We start from the raw sequence: 20,747 nt of genomic DNA, 5'->3' as shown, positions 1-20,747 counted from the left end.
AAAGATAACTGTTGTACCCTCAGCTTGGATCTCTGAATGATCACACAGGGAGCTGACTTCAGCCCAAACCTCAGCAAGGAATCAAGCCCAGCAGACCTTTATCTCAAAATAGAGCTTAGTGTAGCCCACTCTGGATCTCTTGACACCACTCACCAGCAACACTCGGATGTCTGAGAAATAAATACATGAATATTGTAAGCCATGGAGGTTTTGTGATTGTTATATCAATTAACTGTAGCTTTAGTTGACTGGAACGTGACTGTAGAACAGAATGTGTTGTAAAATGTAAATAAAATTCTGATGTTAAAAATAATAACAAGGCCAGGTGTTGTGTCTCACGCCTGTAATCCCAGCACTTTGGGAGTGGGTGGATCACCTGAAGTCAGGAGTTCCATACAAGCCTGACCAATATGGTGAAACCCTGTCTCTACTAAAAATACAAAAATTAGCCAGGCGTGATGGTGGGTGCCTGTATTCCCAGCTACTCAGGAGGCTGAGACAGGAGAATTGCTTGAACCTGGGAGGCAGAGGTTGCAGTGAGCCGAGGTCATGCTACTGCACTCCAGCCTGGGTGACAGCACGAGACTTCGTCTCAAAAAAATATAATAGTAATAGTAACAATAACAACAATAGGACTTTAAAGCCAGAAAGAGATGTGAAGCGTGTTGTAGCAGCCTTAATGGCTAAAGCTGATGAACAAGCAGTAGGTTTAAATATATTATTTAACAAAATTCTATGGTGAGTATAAAGTAAGAGGTACTTTTGAGAGGTTATTTTCCCATTTGTATAATAAGAAATGTTAGCTATTGGTAATGAACAGAATAAAATAAAAGCCATGGACTAAATAATAGTACACTCACAGAAATATATAGCTGATGGATAATAAGGTTCCAGTTGTGCTTATTTGTACAAAATTACAGTAACCTCTGTATTTTCATAACATGAATTTACTGTAATATGTTAGTAGTATCTATAGAATGTTCTAAAGATTTCAAATGTGTATATTTTTATATTCAGTAAAATAAATTCATCAATATATCTTAGTATTTTTTCTACCTCTGCATGTCTTAACAAAAATATTTTAAATATTGCAGTACCTCAAGGATGGATTATAGTTTGGGAAGTTGTTAATATCACCTCTAAAGATAACTCTGTAGCTTATTTAATCAAAACTACATAAGTTCTTCTTTATTCTCTGAAACATAGCAGAAGGAGATTTAATGAGCATAGGGAAGTAAAATGCTGCATAAACTCAAATCTTTATACTAAGGGCCAAATTAAACAACCAAATTAAGTAGATAATGTTACACTTATGCTCACTATTTACTGATATTTAGTCCAATTCACAAGTCATTGGATTTTATTAAAAAGAACTAAACATTTTTTCTGCATTAATTTTATAATAGCATAACACAGCAATGCAGTTTCTAATAAGACCCATTCCTCTCTGACAGAATAGTTCCATTTATCTAAGCACTTGTTATGAAAGTAGCCCATTATTTTAATCAGGTTCATTGGATCCGATGGAAATTGTTGTCTTGAAGGCTTCCTTTTTCAATGTAAAATTACGCAGTAAGTAATTAATGGAATTGAGATTTCCATCTTAGTGTGTATATTAAAAGGAATTAATAATGAAAATCTCCTTTGAACATATATTTTTATAAGTTTTTAGAGTTATATCCTTCACAGAAGCAAAGAGAGGGCTGGGCGTGGTGGCTGACGCCTATAATCCCAGCACTTTGGGAGACTGAGGCCGGCGGATCACGAGGTCAGGAGTTTTTAAGACCAGCCTGGCCAACATGGTGAAACCCCGTCTCTACTAACAATACAAAACTTAGCTGGGCATGGTGGCATGTACCTGTAATCCCAGCTACTCCAGAGGCTGAGGCTCTGTCTCAAAAAAAAAAGAAGAACTAGAAAATTGTTTCATTGTTCCTGTATGAAAATTACAATATCTTGAATAGATCACAGGAGTACAGAAAACTTACGTATCAATGTAATTCATGAACTTCCATCAGAAAATTTTTCTGGAAAAAGAACAATTAGGGAAGGTATGGGTAACCCCCATTACAGTTTTGTATGCTTCGGATTTCTGATAGTCAATGGTAACAAAAATAAATTCAATCTGAAACTAAAAATATAAGAGCAATAGAAAATCGTGCAATGATATTAATTTTTTCCAGTTACATTAATTTTTCCCCATTCATCTTTATTTAAGGCTTCTTGCAAAGACTTTCTTGAGTGGTGGAAACAACCTGCAAAGTAGGAAGTAAACTACCTTAAAAAATCAGTATTTTTGTCATCTTTATGAATATAACTCCTCCTATTAATATGTTTTATTAAACTACTCAGTTTTTCTCATAAGACCTGCCTCTTTTCATGGGCTGCATGGTTCTCACATTGAAATAAAAGTATATTGTACAAAAACCTTTCTTTTGTGAAATTGAGAAGGCAAATGTTCCTCATTAATTCTGTGGGCCTTTTATTGTCATGGAGTGTCAGTGTGTGTGTGTATGCAGTTTTCAGTTTACAGACAATAAATAAGTGGGTTATAAAAATAACTTTAGTATCACTGTCTGAAGGTTTTGTTGGAGTATAATTAACACAGAATAAAATAAATTTAAAATGTATAATGTGATATGGTTTGACATATGCATGAACCTGTGAAACCATCATCTTATTCAAGATAGTAAACATTTGCATCACATCACCCTCAGAAGTTTCTGCCCCACTGCAACCCCACCTTCCTGCCCCTTCAAGTTCATCCCAATCACTAATTCACTTTCTGTAATGATAGATTAGATGCATTTCTAGAAATTTGTATAAATAAAATAGACACTGTATTATTTTTATCTGATTTATTTCACTCAGCATAACTATTTTGAGATCAAGTTGTCTCAGGTTTGGGGTTATTACTATAGTAATAAAGCTGCTATGAACATCCATACAAATCTTTGTGTGGACATATACTCTCATTTGTCTTGGATAAATATATAGGAGTAGAATGGCTGAATCATATGGTAGATATGTGTTTAAGTATTTGAAAAACTGTCACATTGTTTTCCAAATGGATTGCATTATTTTATATCAGACCAGCAGTGTATGAGAGTTCAATTCCTCTGCATCCTCACCAACACCATCTTTTTAATTTTAGCTGTTGTAATGGTTGGGTAGTGACATCTTATTCTAGTTTTAATTTGTATACTGTAATGACAAATGATGTTGAACATCTTTGTATATGTTTATTTACCACTCTTATGTATATTCTTTTGTGAACTACCAGTTCAAATATTTTGCCCACTTTTTATTGAGTTATTTGATTTCTTATTGAGTTATGAGAATTATTTGTATGTTGTACATACAAGTCCTTTATCATATTTTTGATTTGCAAATATGTTCTCCCAATATGTGGTTTGTCTTTTAAATCTCTTAAAATGGACTTTGGGGAGCAGTAGTTTATGGATTTGATATAGAAAAAATAGTTTTAGGTTTCACTTTGTAATCTACAATCTATTTTGAGTGATTTTTTGTATGTGGTTCTAAATGTATTTTGCATATATTCAATTATTTCAACATCATTTTTTGAAAAGACTACATGTATCTATAGAGTAATTTTGATGTCTTTTGTAATAATGATGTGCCTTTTTGTAGTTTTCTTCGTGTTTCTTACTCTTGGGATTTATTGAGCTGCTTAGATCTGTGGGTATAGTTTTCATCATATTTGGAAAATTTGGGCTATAATCTATTCAAATATTTTCTACTTTCCATTTTCAAGGACTCCAATCACATCTATTTTAGACTAACTATATGTGTTCCACTGGTCACTGATACCCAGATTTTTTCCTCTGTGTATTTTATTCTGTATATTTTCAACTGGTATATCTTAAAATGTCTTAAAAATTCTTTTTTTTTTTTGCAATGTCTAATTTGGTATTATTTCTTTCTGGCATATTTTTCATCTCACACATTGTAATTTTCATGTCCAGAAGTTCAATTGGGCTCTTTTTTTTTTTTCATATCTCTACTTAGTATTTTCAATATATGGAATACAGTTTTAATAACTGTTTTAATTACTTGTCTGCTAATTTTAATATATACTGTCTTTTCAACTATATTTTTTTTGTTTCTTGAGTGTTAATCTTGATTGGATTCATGAATGAATCCAGACATGGATTTCATCTTGCTGAGTGCTCAGTTCTTTGTAGTCCTATATATTCTCCTGAGCTTAGTTTTCTTATATAGTTAGGTTATTTGGAAACAGTTTGATCCTTCTAGGTCTTGCTTATAAGATTCGTTAGGTGGGACCAATCATTTATTTAATCCAGGTTTAATTATCCCCCACTACTAAGACACAGCCATTCTGAGTCCCCTGCCCAGTGCCCCATGAAACAGTTTGCTTTCCAGTCTTAGTGGTGGGAATTGACAGTTCTCTTGGCCTAGTGTGGGCTCCAAGTATTGCTCCCTCTGGTCTATTCAGATGACTTTTTCTCCAGGAGTTTACTCCCCTGTGAATGCTAATATACCCTCTGCTGAGTACCTTAGGGAGCATGGCAGTGTTCAGGACTGCAGATCTCTGAGGTGGACTGTCTCTGTGTAATTCTCTCCTCTTGGGTATTCTGTTCTACAAACACTAGCCTCCATGGACTCTCCAGTCTCCCAGCTCCCTCTCTTAGACTAGAGTTCACCAGGCTCTGCCTGGACTCTCCCTCCCTATGCCATGGCCCCAAGAAGGACAGTCCTTTTTATCTTAATGTTCAGTATATTCAACACTGTTGTCTCACATATTTTGTCTCAGTTTTTCTTTTTTTTTTTTTTTTTTTTTTGTCGTTGTTGTTGTTGTTATAAACTAGAGGATCTGCCTGAAAAATCTGGTCCCTTTTACTATGTCTAGGCCAGAAGCAGAGTTCTCATGAATCCCCAAATTATCACTTTTAATGAAGAAAATATGCTGATTTGGCATACTTACCAATAAATATGGGATAAAAATATATAAAAAGTAGTGGCTTGGAGACAGCATTGTTGGCACTGGGTAGTGAGTTTGTTGCTTGAAGCTGATTCTTCCATGGTGGCCTTGAGTGTAACAGATGTTTTGTTGCCTCTAGCTCTGCCAGGAACCCACAAAATATCCTATAATTATGTAGATGAGATTCTGGAATGAAGGAAATCTAGCCACCCAGCTCTTTCACCTTGATGAGGACTGAAACTCCTAAGTATTTAAAAAAGGAATCTTTTCTGTATTTGCCAACCACAATTTAAGTCCTTAAGCTACAGATGTCAGTGATCTATCGGCCAAAATTGATGAGAGTTGGTGTATTAATTTTAAAAATAGTAAATGTCACTATTTTGGAAAGAAGTATATTAAAAATATTTGTTGAATTATCCCATTCAGTGTATTAAAGTTTCCACATGCTTTGCAATTTTTTGGATAAATGCTGCCTTTCATTCCTCTCCAAGACAGGGCTACTCTTCTGTAGAATATTTATACAAATTCTACCCATTTATTTACTCTGATGTTAAACCCAAACGTAGAAGTATGTGTGTACAGAAAGCCTCATCAGAAATTCACCTATATTTTCCTCCAGGGCCATAACCAAGAAACACTCTATCAAACAATAGGAATATGGTTTAACTCATATAATAATATGGACAGTTATATTTGCAGTCTTTAAAGTTTACAAGATATTTTCTCATAATTTACCTCATTGAATCCTTACAGTAGCTTTAGAAGTATAATATAATCCTTACAGTAGCTTTAGATGTATAAGATATTTTAGAAGTATCATTTGGGACATCATTTTTGTTTAATTATGCCCATAATATAAAATTTCAAAGATATCAGAATATAGAAGCAGGAAGTATTCTTTTTTTATTTTTGAGACGGAGTCTTGCTCTGTCGCCCGGGCTAGAGTGCAGTGGCCGGATCTCAGCTCACTGCAAGCTCCGCCTCCCGGGTTTACGTCATTCTCCTGCCTCAGCCTCCGGAGTAGCTGGGACTACAGGTGCTCGCCACCTCGCCCGGCTAGTTTTTTTGTATTTTTTTTTAGTAGAGGTGGGGTTTCACCGTGTTAGCCAGGATGGTCTCGATCTCCTGACCTCGTGATCCGCCCGTCTAGGCCTCCCAAAGTGCTGGGATTACAGGCTTGAGCCACCGCGCCCGGCCGAAGCAGGAAGTATTCTTAATTTTATTATCGGAGTCTACATGTATCTGTGTATGATAGTTGATTTATTAGGTTCTTTTTAAGAAATTAATTCAAGGGTTAGGCACAATTATCTTTCTGTATAAGAAAATTTAACTGTGTATCAGTGCCTGTTATTGAAATGTAACATTACTTATAAGCTTTCAGTGGTTAGATATTTTTAGTGTGAGTTTTGGGTTTTTTTATTTTTTTAAGTTAAGGTAAATTGAAGAAAAAAATGTAATTGAACTTGGTGAACTGAAGGTTTTATTGCATTCCTTTTAAAGCCCCACTTGGTAAAAACGTATCTTAAAAAGATTTATTGGTGTTAAGCCTTTCCACCCTCCACTTCCACATAAAGTGAAATAAGTGGTTACCTGCAAGTTTCACATAGTTTGTATCTTCAAAAGTGGTATTAATTGGTGATAAGAGTGCATATTGATGTAACTGTAACCACCTTAAAATCAGTTGGCATTATCTATTAAAGTTAAATATATGCATTATTATGACTCCAGCATTTCACTCGTAAGTGTACACAGAAAAAACATTCAATATACTTGTTTATCAAGAGATATGTACATGCATGTTCCCTGGTGCTTTTATTTCCACCACCACCACAAATGCCATTAACCATAGAAAGAAAAAAACATATGGTACATTTTATGGTAAAATACTCTACAGCAGTTTCTCTACTCTGTAGTGAAAATGAACTCACTGCAGCCACCTGCAACATTTTGAAAGATGCCACAAACAGAAGATCACATACGGATTTTTTTTTTCAATAAGGTTTAAATATAGGCAAAAATAAAATGTTTGGGAATACATATTTAGGTGACGAAATTATAAACTATACAAAGAGCAAGTCTGCGACTCTCAGTACAAGCAGGAGATCTGTCACCTTTGTGTGGGTGGAGGGGAGGTTTTTAATGAAAGTGGCACATGAAGGCTTTGGACTGCTGGCAGGATTCTGGTGTTTGACCTTGGTGGTTGTTATGTGGGTTGTCTCTTTACAATAATTCTTGTAACTTTACTGTTTTGTGTCCTTTTCAGTATATATGCTATTTTTCAAATATTTTTACATAAGGTGAATTGTGACCCAGAAAACAAAAATGACGAAATTTTAATTCTACGGGTATGAAATATATCAATGCGCTCTAAAAAGGAAATTGTGTAACAAATGTAACTCCTTTCACCTGAGTGTAAAGTTAAAAGATATGTATAAAAGACTGTAAGAGGCAAGGAAATTCATTTTTACATAAGCAAGTGGTTCTGGATTTCAGGAATAAAGAGGGAACAAATGCCCATTAAACCCAAGCTACTTAGGGTTTTGAGGAAATTACTAAGATGAATAAAGGGTTTGGGGAAAAGTGTATTCCAAACTAACTTTTTAGGACTGGAATCTTTAATCTAGAGGAGAAATGCCAGTATTAGGTTATTATCAATGTTTTGAGAACAAAGACTATGTATTATCCTATATCTGTCCTTCTTAGCACATAAAATAATACCTTGAAGGCTGGTAAGAAGTGATGGTGAAGTGGGAGTACTAATATTCCCTAGTGATGGTGAAACATACAGGTGAATAGCATAGATTTTGGAGACAGATTAAATTATCTGGGCTTTAATCTCACTTTGGCCACCTGTGTGACTCTGGGCAACTTATTTACACTTTCAATCTATTAATTTCCTCATCTGTAAAACAGGCATAATAATAATAGCAATTAGCTTGTAGAGTGTGTTCACACATATAAAAGGCTTAGAACAGTGTTTTGTACATAATAAGTAATCTAAAAGTGGAAGGATGTGCTAATTGTTATCCATTAACTGCCATCCTGTTTGGTGCTGTTTGGCTATACTTGTATTATTAAACCTTATGTAGAGGTAAACTGTAAAATTATAAACAGAATGCAAACAACAAATTTTAATTTCAGCAAAAGCCTAAGGAAGATTCTTTGTCCATTATGATTTTCCACTGTAGGTAGTTTTAGTTGGGGTCTGCTGAATATACAAAATGTAAAGCATGACCATATGCTGAAAATTAAAATGCTCATAGAAAAGGGAAGACAAAATATGGAGAAATCACATCTAATTGACAATTCGAGTAGGGTTTCTAGATAAAAGGTTCACAGGTAAATTGAGTTTCAGATAAAAAAAGATTTTCTTACAAATATGTCTCAAATATTTGCATAGACACTGTGTTTTTCTTCAACCGTAAATATTAGGAAGCCTATATATATTTCGAACCAAGCTAAGTGTTTAAACATACCAAACATGGTTATAGGCATCCTACTACCTAGTCTGAGTAATATGGACTCAACATAAATTTCCCTTCTCACTTTTTGAATTATTTTTCCAAAATGATACCAATAATGAAATTTTAGAGAATGTGAATGAGCTTCTAAAACACAGATCTATCAATCCCATGTCCCCTTCCACCCTTCTTGAGTTCCCTATTAACTCTCCAGTATCCAAGGACTAAAGTTCAAACTCCTTAACTTGATTGATATGGCCATAAAATCTGGTCCCAGACTACATAGTCGCCATTATGCAGAGTTTCCCCCCACACAGTCCCTGTGCATGCTTCAGAAATTCAATGTGCTCAGCTGTCTCTGAAAACATGTTCTTTTGTGTTTCTTCCTAATTTAATACAGCTATAAAAATTCCTGCTCATTCTTTAAGCACCAAATATATTACCCCCTGCAAGCAATCTTCCATATCTCCTTTAGGCAAAACTACTGCTTTTTCTGTAATCTTAGTATATTTTGTAGATAATGCTCTAAAGCACATATTTCACCATATTACGTTATAATTTTCTGTCTCCTGTGTAGAAGAACAGAAAATGAGCGATCTCTTAGAACAGGAGCTATTTCTATTTACTGATATATCCAGTTGTGTATTTTAATGCCTGATTCATGGAAAATGCTCCTCAGAATTCTAATGAATGAATTAGTGAACAAATGGTTAAAGGCAAGCTATGTGAATCGTAGCTCTGTTTCCAGTACAAATCCTATCTCACCTAGCCAGTTTGGGGTTTCTGATAACTCACTATAGGAAAAACTTCAAAATGGTCCATCATTAAGATTGACTGCTAAAACCAGAGAGAACTAATTTGACATGCAGCTGAAAGAATAGAGTAGTTAATTTTAGATAAAGCATCAAAATATGCAATTGTATAAATAATAATAAAAATAAGGTGGCTCGCGCCTGTGATCCTAGTACTTTGGGAGGCCGAGCCAGGTGGATCACGAAGTCAGGAGATCGAGACTATCCTGGCTAACACGGTAAAACTCCGTCTCTACTGAAAATACAAAACTCTAGCCGGGCGAGGTGGGCGAGGTGGCAGGCGCCTGTAGTCCCAGCTACTCGGGAGGCTGAGGCAGGAGAGTGGCGTGAACCCGGGAGGCGGAGCTTGCAGTGAGCCGAGATCATGCCACTGCACTCCAGCCTGGGCGACAGAAGGAGACTCTGTCTCAAAAAAAAAAAAAAAAAAAAAAAGGAAACCAGGAAATAAATACCTTGCATACTTGGAGAAAAGAACTATGGGACAATGAGTGAGGAGTCACTCTTAGATCTGCAGACTACTGATATCAGGAAAAATGAAATACATATTTATTTAGAAAAATAACTTTATAGAGTCAATTGTTTATAATTCCATCTAATTCAAAAGCACTTTTCCCTAGTCAGCTAGACTCCTTCTCTAAAACTCAACATCCCCTAGTCTGCCAAACCAATTTAGTTTTGATATTTGAAGTTCCTTTGAGAGACTGTGCATTTTCCTGTTATAGCCCTTGTTACCTTACACTGTAACTGATTAATTCCTTGTCTATCTACTGTACTATAAGAGCTTCAGAAACCCTACAGATTGTGACATATTAATTGTTGCATTCTTAGTACCTAGTATAGAACTAAGGATGGATGGATGCATGGAAAAGAAGGAAGGAAGGGAGGAAGGGAGGGAGGGAGGGAAGATGGGAGGGAGGAAGGGAGGCAAGGAAAGAAGGAAGGGTGAATAGATGGATGTGCTTCATAAGCAGAGGTTCTGTTCAGTGTTTACAAACACTGGCTATCCTTCAGAGTCACTGGAATGCCTTTAAAAAAATGTATTGCTCCCTTTGTCTCTCCCAAGACCGTTTAAGTCAGAATCTCTAAGTGTAAGACTTGTGCATTGATATGCTTTAAGAGTTCCAACTTTTAAAAGAAGCCTTGCTCTAATTTCATTTTTCCGTAATAGAATCCCATTAGAAATAGGCTGGAGCAGTTTACCCAAGCAAGGGACTCACTGTTACAGTACATACATGATGATCCCAAGGTTACTAATATTCCTGGTTCTTTCTTACCAATTAACAAATATTTCGTGCAGAGCAAGCAAGTATGCTACATGCCACTGAGGTAACATCCCGTGTTATGGTTTGTTTTTTTGTGAAAATGTTTACTGAAAGAGGCATCTGTTCTTATTGGCTTCTGCATACATGTATATATTTATTTATATATATAAAGTCATCAAATATTTGAGTTATAGAGACATAACACCCTCTTGATTACCTCTTCCTTAACTTCTCCTCTGCCTCCCCCTTGGCTTTTATATCCGTTAGAATAGCTGTCTTGTCTTACTGGCCAAATATCTGTATAAATGCAAATAAAACTTTATTGGAATAATTAATATAAACAACCCAAATAATTGGGAAGAGTATTGCCTGGGTACTAGTATCAAAGGTATTTGCATCTAAATAAAGATCTTAAAATAAATGCTAGGATGTCAGGATAGAGATGGACAGAGAATATGATCTTTGTTAGAAAGAGGCAATGGATAAATATCTCTTGGATTTGGGGCTTTTGTTGTACTACTGTTGTTGGTAAGTGAAGATTATCAATAAATTATTATAAAAGGTTTGTGTGTGATATGTTCTGATTGAATAATGCTGATTTTAATTAGCTACTTTAAAATGAATTACTAGTAATATAGCAGAAAGCCAGATCAAAAGGGGGTTCAAGAACAGAAGATTTAAATATATAGCAAACTGGTCACAGAAATGACTGAGAAATAAATTATCTAGATAATTCTGATTGTGACATAATTAAGTTCAGCATCAGAGTGGGTGAACTGAATTCTTAGAAATTCATCTTAAAGAGAAATTCAATCTTTAAAGAGAAATTGAAAGACCATAGGCTTTAAATAAGGAAAAATATAAAAGGTCGAACTTTAAAAGGCAATCACTCATGGGAGGTCTGGAGAATATTTAATAGCTAATGGGGAGCCCAGGGAAGATGTGTTGTTAAGGATCAAAAAATAGCAGGCTCTGGAAAATAAGGTCTTGCCAACTAATTAGCAGTCAATAGCAATATTGCTGGAGGAAAGATAGCGCAAGGGAAAGACATAAAGAAGTTGAGAAATTTTGTCTTCGCAAAAGAAAAAAGTTGGGGGGCGCCGTCTATCATTGTCTCCTTTTAATATATCCAAAAAGTATGTTCAGCCCAAGAAACATGTTCCTTCTTGATGTTTGTGGGGGCCTGAATGTACTTACTTATGAAGAGGAGATAGATTTATGGTTGAAATAGATTGTCTTTATCTTCACTAGGAGGAGGTTAGATAGATATCTATTCCCAGAAGGATTAGATGTCCTGGTCCAAATGGTGGTCAGTATTCAAAATATCTAAGCCATGTTGGCAAAATAAATGTGGTTAAACTATTGGGGACAAATGACATTTTCATGAGGAGTTCTGAGAGAACTCAAGGATGAGCTACGATAATGATGTCCCAGAAGTGAAAACTGCTACCATTCCTACTCTGCAGATTGCAAAGGTGAGCCACTTGAAAACAAACTAATTAATTAGTTATTAATTAGTTTTAAAAGTCTCCAGAGGAGGTGGTTCCTGGGAATTAGACTCAAGAATTCTCTATCTCATCTCTGGCCAACTAGCGGAATCTATAAAGAACAATGAGATTACTGAATTTTTAAATATAATTCTCTGACAAGAAGCCACACCATTTCTGTGACAAGAAATCATGCCTAGGCAATGCTTTGTTTTGAAGGCACCAATAAGTAATTAACAATATAATTTCCATCTTAAAAACTCTTTGACAGCCTACCACTCCAAATTCAATTTCATGGGCTTTTGGCTATAATCTGTACAAGAATGATTCTGACAAAGATCCAGGACAAAGAAGACCAGCTGTAACTGAGCATTTCTCAGGATGTGGATGTGTATAAGGTGAATTGCCTAAGGGAGGAGTCCTCAACGTGATCTTAATATGTATATATATACGGGTAGTTTGGCAATTGCTTGAGAAGTCTTCTCACAGTGAAATCTCCAGAGTGTGCATTTCTGTTAGGAAAAACCCAAGCCAAAGTGGGTAGATGATCAAACACATTTACAAATCTGTAATGTGGGTTATGTGTCACACACCAATAGAGTCTGAGTTATGCGTATAAAATCAATGAATCTGTGTAGTTATAAAAGAGGCAAGGAACTGGAAATACTTGTAAAGTACTTTTTTGGTTCAAAGTAATTTGTGTTTCCTTTCAGAGAAATTCAACTATTTATCTTTTATTATTTTCTGTCGTCCCTCTTCCTTCTTCTCCTTCTTCTTTCTTCTACTTTCTTCTTCTACCAAAAATTCAAAACAAAATGTTACATATATATATATATATATATATAAAACATATATTTTATATATAATATATATTATAATGTTATATATATGTGTATATATATAAAACATTTCAGGAAATAAGGGTGAGTCATGAGTTTACATCTGGAAACTCATATGCAGCTCTCATCACTGTGCCTCAGTGACACAAGAAGTTTGGCAGCAAAGTTTTATGTTTTTAGGACTCAGTTCACTGTCTTGATTATAAAGTCATATTTTGAAGTTGTTTTATGAAGCAAGACCTTATAAATGATATTATTATAAATAAAGTGTAAATCTGAACAAATATGGAAATTTCTATTTCATATGGGGACTACTTTATCAGTTTTTTCTTCATTAATAAGCTGGCATACCCCAGCAGTATATTTGGAATGGATGTGGACTTTTTCTGGGAATGATAATGTCTTGATCTGTGATGAAGATAAATGTATGTAATTTATTGCAAATATGTTTAAGTTTCATTTCATTGCATTATACTCTGTGAACATTTTTATCTAGTCTTTAATTAAACATGATTTATACAAATTGAGGTTGGTTTCCATCTAGATTGTTTGCAGTGTTAATGACAGTGCCAATAGCCTTTGCTGCGGAAAGAACTCCCGCATTATACAAATACATAAATACTTCTGCGTAATTTGCAACTGTTCTCTAAGCTTGTGTGTTACTGGGCATGTACATATGCGGAAATGTTTTACTAACTTAGCTACTATATCAAAAAATATGCATACCTCAAGATAATGTGTATATTTATGAATTTAGATTTAAGTAGTTTTTGAGTTTTAAAAACATTGAAAAATGCACATTTGAACAATGAAAAGGTCATTCTATCACAAATTGAGTGTGTCTACAAAGCATTTCCACTTCAGCAAATGCCATTCCAATTCATTCCACTTCATGTTAACCTCTGGGTAAAGGTGTTAACTGTGGATTTTTCAGAATTGGGTGTCCTTAATTATAACTTGCTTTGCTGACAATTTATAGATGGGGCCTGATGAGCCTACAAGTGGAAGGTTTAAAGGTTGATTTGTCTCAATTAGATTTACACTCACATATTTTAATTACTACTTATTGTGTAAAGATTTGGAAGAATTAAGGAGGCAAAAAACAGCAGGGTCTTTCTATCATTAATAGAATGTATAATAATTCTTGATTGTTCTCACATTGGCTATGAGAACTTCCTTCTATTAACATTACAAATCAGCAAGAGCTGGGTTTGATTTTACTCATGATATATTTCAATCTTAAGATGAGAAAATTCATAGAGCCTCTTACAGGAGACTTAAAATATATGTTGTACCTATTAACATCAAATCTTGTTTGGGTTTCTGTCCCATCTTCCTTTATTCGTTTCTCAAGTCCATCTCACATATGGCTTCACTAGGTTCTTCTAAAGTAGAAGGGTGAAGGAAATACCCTCTCATCCTTCTCATGCTGCTCCAAATGTTCATTGCCAAAAAAATGAAACCCGGTTCCCTCAGCCTGTACTAAGGGTGCATCATAATGTGGTCCCTATCTACATTCTCTGACATGGGATTCTTCTAGCACTCTCCTTCATCTTCTCTGCTCCAAAATACTTTACTCCTATACCTAAACACACCATCATATCATTAACATTATTCTTCAAAGTTGTGATTCGTTCTGGCTCCCAGCTTGGAAACTGACCACCATCTATATCACATCCTTATTAATCTTAATGAAACTTTTTCTTCTTGTCTAAGGTCAAATTACCTTTTGCTTATGTGGGTCCTTCGGACATGACCACTCAGTTTCCTCTCTCTAAGTATATATGAGGATAAATTTTCACATCTAACTTTACAAATTATGGCAATGTTTTCTCTAAGATATGAAGATGTTAGCCAGTGACATGTTCTCATCTAAAACAAATTGTAGTAGAGAAGATACAGATAAAGACATTGGGCATGTTCCAAGGTAGCCATACACTGTTATTGTCATACACTGAGTTGGCAGCAATAAGTAGCATGGAGATTTTCATGTGGCTTACAAAATTTAATGAAAATTGTTTGCGTGTTAGTCCAATATAAATATAGTTTAATATTAAGACTAAGTGAAAATTTGGTAAGAGGAAATAGACCTGAGTATTTTATTATATTTTTAAAAAGGAAAGAAATGACTTATACTCACCTTCTTTTCTTTCCCCTCCCTCCCTCCTTCCCTCCCTCCCTGCCCCCCTCCCTCCCTCCCCGCCTCCCTCCCTCCCCCTCCGCCTCCCTCCCTCCCCCTCATCCATCCTTCATTTTTGTACAGTTTAAATATCAAATATTTAGGAGTCTATCATACTTTTTTTCCCCCCGAGACAGAGTCTAGCTCTGTCGCCCAGGCTGGAGTGCAGTGGCTCACTCTCGGCTCACTGCAACCTCAGCCTCCTGGGTTCAAGCAATTATCTTGCCTCAGCCTCCTAAGTAGCTGGGATTACAGACACATGCCATCACACCCAGATAATTTTTGTATTTTTAGCAGAGACAGGCTTTCACCATGTTGGCCAGGCTGGTCTCGAACTACTGGCCTTGTGATCAGCCCGCCTTGGCCTTCCAAAGTGCTGGAATGACAGGTGTGAGCCACCGCTCCCGGCCGAGTCTCTCACACTTTACGGCATATAGATCCATCTCTTTAGAGATTAGCAGATTTCTGATTTTATCCTATTATTTGAAGTTATGAAGTACTCAAATTATTTTTATTTTTTTCTGAACACAGTCATGAATTATCTCTATTTTTAAGCTGTGATTGTCAACCAGAAACCAAAAGGGCTACTTTTTGAGAGCAAGTTATCACCTAAGGAAATTTAGACCAGGCTTTCTACAGTGAACTTAGAATGAGAGGGTGAACAACTCTGCTTTCTGGAGGGGATACTAATTAGAAGACAAAATGTCAAAAGAAAGGGCAAAATTGAGATTTTCAAGTACTTTTTTCCTTGTTTCCTTTTAAAAGTAATTTAATGATCGTTTTGCTTTAAGCAACTGTAATAACCCAAGATTTCAGAACTACCATTTGATACATTATAGGGTAACAGAAGGCACATTACAAATCTCGAATAAAATTTTTTAAGATTGTGCACAGGACTATTTCTATTGTTTTGGTAGAAAGTTTGTCAAGAAACATTTATTGGACCCCAGTAGTTGTCCAGATTGAGTGTGGTATTTTCAGGAATGCAAGGAACAGGGCAGGATAGGAACTTCGTTTGTGGAGCTAACTTTCTGACAAGGTGAAAGGGGCTAAAGGCACATAAAGAGACAATTTCCAAGTCTGTAATACAGTTAACAACAACAACAACAAACAGTTACGGAAATGAAAGCAGATAGGGAGCTCAACTGGAAAAGCTCATAGGATGAGGAAGAGATGGGGACTGGTGTATGCTCTCCAGCTACTGTACTAGCTCCCACAGAATCCAGCATGGTTCTGTGCTAAAAGGGAATGATTTATGAGTATCTGTGATTGATATTTGATTGAATTAGTCGTTGTTTCTTTTGTGTTCAAAATCATGTTTGTTTTCTCTGTTGTCCAAAATTAGCAAGGGAAGTAGTATAATTTGCTCAATGTTTTATGTTTCATGTGATTTTGCATCAGATATAATAGTAGCATATCAAAGGTAAGTCCCGTTAGTCTTCCTAACTTTAGAAATCCTTGAATGAGATTAAGAAGTGATCACCATTTACATTTATTATACTTTGCATTTAATGAGCTTTAGCTATTAACTCTAATTTGCTTCTCATCGTATTCATCAAAGACAAACTATTTAGAAACTAAAACATCTCTGTCAGTTAGAATTTTAATGAATTAAGATGAAATGAGACAGTGTTAATTGGCAGTTGTTGCTGCAGGGGAGGTTTCTCGATCTTGTAAGTGAAACCAATTCATCTTTCCATCAGGGTTAATTTGTTTGATTTAATTCTAAGGATACACTGAATAGTTCCCCAAACTACTCATATTTATTTTCAGAATGGGAGAGTGGTTTAGTTTTGTTGGCCTTTCATCTGGATTCTGAATTTTATTTGAAATTTATTAAATTTAATGGTTAATAAATTGTTGGTTTTAAGCAGCATTTGTGTTACTGACTAAACACACACACATGCCTGCACACACACAAAGGAATAGCATTACTAAGACATTTGTATTTCAAATGTCTAAAACTTTCCAGTATCTAATGTTTTTTTTTTACCAATTCTCTTCCTCTGTCCTTTCTGTTTTCCTTAGACATAAATGAATGCGAAGTTGAGCCTTGCAAAAATGGCGGAATATGTACAGATCTTGTTGCCAACTATTCCTGCGAGTGCCCAGGCGAATTTATGGGAAGAAATTGTCAATACAGTAAGTATTTGCATGTGTGTGTATGTGTGTGTGTGTGTGTGTATATACACACATATATGTATGCATATACATTTTTATGTACATCATCTACATTTATTTTGAAATTTGGGCCAAAATCAATATTATTTGCTTTCAGAGTGCATAATCCATTGAAATGGTACTTTTCATATTTGTGATATGTTATTAATGCATACATATTCTCTAGGATGTCTCACTTAGTGCACTATATGCATAGAAGTGGTGTCTTGTGACCTGAAAAGAATAACAACATTGCCTCAGATACTCAAGTTCCATGGATGCCATTTTGGTTTATGATTATGTATACAACCGAAATTTCTACCACCAGAGTGACACTTTGGTTCTGAGAGTAAATTCAGGGTGTTGAAACCAGATAGGGCACGCTGGCTCATGCCTGTAATCCCAGCACTTTTAGAAGCCTCAGCGGAAGGAGCCCAGGAGCTCAAGACCATTCTGGGCAACACAGTGAGACCCCATCTCTAAAAAAACAAAATAAAAATAAAATAAGTCAGTTAGCCTCTATTATAAATAAAAGGTAAAAATAAAGGAGGATGCATTTGGGCTGTCCCATACACTAGCAAAAATGTTGCACACTATTTATTTGTCTTATTGGAAGCTGAAGAAAGTAGGGACTTGAAATGATGCATCAAATGACAGAGTGGTTATTTGCCTTAAGTGTTTACAAAGAGGCAGAAAGCACCACTCGCCTAAAAAAAAAAAAAAAAAAAAAATGCTGGGAAAAAGTAGTAACGGGACTAAAGTCAATTGGATAGGGCCTAAGTGGGCCCAAACACATGTTCATAAGAATACTAATGATACAGCCTTATAATTATTGGACAATTACAGGAAAGTTCATCCTGCTACTGCTTTGATGTATATTGTATGATCTGAGCACCACAACGTCATTACGCACATTCAGAATGTAGATGCAGATGAGACTTCAGATAAAGAAGCTGAGACTCACGTGATGTTGTTTGCCTAAGCGTTCACAGATAGTTAGTGACAGAAGCAATGCTACAGATTTCTGATTCCCCATCCCCACTCAGTGTATTTTCCTCAAGATTGAGATACCTCTTTAAATAGAGAGGTATAATGTAAACGTGAATACATGACACGTCCATTCTTTATCACAGACACACACACATACCACATAGTTCTTTCTCTTCAGCCATAGTAAGAAATTTATTTCCCATTTTCTTTTTCTTTCTTTCTCTTTGGCCATGGTCTTTATAAAATAAAATAGGAAATATTGTTGAATAATTTGATATATAAATATATATAAATAAAATAATGATATAAAATGGGTTGCTCATTACTGTAGTCCTGACAAACTGCACAAAAATAATTAAACTCTGACTATCATAGAGAAATCTTGAATTGGAAAAAAAAACCAAAAACTTGCTAAACTTAAAGTAATTGAGGAAGGACATTGAGCCTGAGTTGATGAAGAAAGGTACAGGGCACAGAAGGATGGAAAGGGAAGGCTGAGTAAGTAGGTTGACCATGCAACCAAATAGACCAATAGTCATCCAACCAACTAACCTAGAAACCTTCCCATAAAGCATTTAACTAACCACCCACTAAGTTAACTCAAGCTCAGGTTCAGCTTCTCTTTGGCCTGTCCGGGGCACAGCACTTGCATCCATTTTTGTTTCATGGAACTTGAAGATGGCTGCTCAGTCATCACTAGAAGTTGTGCTAAAGAGCACCTCCAAGATGTCTGTCAGTGAACATCTTATTAATATCATGATGAACAAAAAAAACTGATGTCACTGACTATTTCACCTTCATTCAGTGAAAATAGAGAATTGGTACCTGAATAGAGAACCTTCCAGGAAGGAACTTTGGCATAGTTTAAAACAATACCTGGATTAGAGCATTTCTAGGAAGGGTAAGGCCACCTCTGACCCATAGGAGGCCTGATTAGGGGAACAATTGTGGGAGAGAAACCTTCCCATTTTCCTGAAGGGGGATTGAATGGGGGACATATCGTAAGAACCTTGCCTAAGGATGAGTTTCACTCTGCAGTGAGGAACGAGCCTAAGAAGTGACACCTGAGGGTGTAGATATCCTAGAAGAGGAGACCTAGAATGTGGAACTCTAGGGCATGGAGGAATTGGGAAACAGGTCTAGTGGATAGGCTGGGGATGAGGGGTTTATGAGACAGACAGTAAGGCTATGAAAGAGGGAAAAATGCCCCTGCCCTGTCATTAGTTTGTGCCTTGTGTCTTCCAACCAGTTTTTCATGTTGTGTTTAATGAAAACCTTTGCTTTTCTGTGAATTAGCTTGATATCTATATAATATTTATATTTAAATTTAGGCATCTCTTTGAAGATGCGTGTGATAGTGCAATGCCTCCCTTCAACTGTCATATGATCTGGCATTCTAGCATTTCCTCTATTCTCTGTGCCCTGACAAGGAGATCAGAAAGAGTCACTTAGGAAGTTCCCTAAAATATTTTCCTATTGAGGTGTTTGCTTTTATTTTATTAAATTTTAAAGACATATAACAAATTAAGGTTCTTTATTCTGCCTATTGTCTAGGTTTCTTAGAATATGGCTCTACTTTTTTCTGTAGTCTCTTAGAGTTTTTAGAAAATTTAGAGTAAAAAGGGACATTCTGACACACTGATGATTTATGCACATTGAGAACTTAGAGAATTCACTTACTATGGGGTATATAGAATCACATACGGGTTACAGGTGGTACCAGCTCTAAGCTGCTTGAAGGTAAGATCTTGGAAGTTGTTGACAGTACATAGACGATAACTCCTGTGCTGGCGTCTACCCTGGAATATGATTGATAACCTTTCTTCTGGACTTTGTATCTTACATGTCCCAGGGGGTGGTCTTTCCCTCATTTTTTACCAGACCTTCAATTTTAAACTGTATATTAAGGCTGCCTTTGCCCATACAATTAAATGAAATATTTTCAAAACTAGTGTTATACCATATTTTGAAAACTCAAATATATTTATTTTAAGTTAAGCAATTAAAAGCAAGATGTTTTTGTTGAGATATTACCTTAATAAATATTACAAAAATAACTGTGAATTATTTACTATAATGTATGTCTTTAATTAATTTAGCTATTAAGCACTTTTACTTTGTAAGGAACAAATTTATATCTAACTCCATTATGACCTGTTGCAACATTATGTGGTAAAAATTATTATGCAAATTAAATACCTATTGAACATTTTCAGTAACAATGAAATTATTTCACATTAATAATGAACCTTTTAATACTAGGCAAAAAAAGTTTCCTGTACTTTTCAAGTGATTATCTTCTAATTATAGTGGAGTTAAGGCAATAATACATATTTCTGATTTAAATAATTTCAGTTTAGACTTCTAGAAGTGATTCATACAACTTGTTTACTTTGGAAGATCTCACTTCTTTTTTAGTTTTATTATTTATTTATTACCAGGTTTGGTTAGGTTTTATTAGTTTTATGTTTTATATGAAATTATATTTGATATGTGAAAATCATTTAGATGCTCCTGTAGTATCTATCAGAGCATTACAGCAATTCTTCTAATTAAAGTCCTAATTTAATTCCCTTGTTCATTTTATTTATTTA

At 35.3% G+C, this 20,747-nt stretch overlaps 1 protein-coding gene across 2 annotated transcripts in view; it reads left to right on the top strand.

The window, feature by feature from the left end:
* EDIL3 (EGF like repeats and discoidin domains 3) overlaps positions 1 to 20,747 on the top strand; it is a 458,360-nt gene that overhangs the window by 240,201 nt on the left and 197,412 nt on the right. For both annotated transcript variants that reach the window (XM_023215003.3, XM_023215004.2), the window contains one exon: positions 17,032 to 17,145. In XM_023215003.3, the coding sequence (XP_023070771.1) occupies positions 17,032 to 17,145 (114 nt within the window). The remainder of the gene's footprint in view (positions 1 to 17,031; positions 17,146 to 20,747) is intronic.

Source organism: Piliocolobus tephrosceles, chromosome 4, assembly GCF_002776525.5.
Source record: "Piliocolobus tephrosceles isolate RC106 chromosome 4, ASM277652v3, whole genome shotgun sequence".
NCBI lineage: Eukaryota > Metazoa > Chordata > Mammalia > Primates > Cercopithecidae > Piliocolobus > Piliocolobus tephrosceles.
This window is presented reverse-complemented; position numbering and strand designations above follow the sequence as displayed.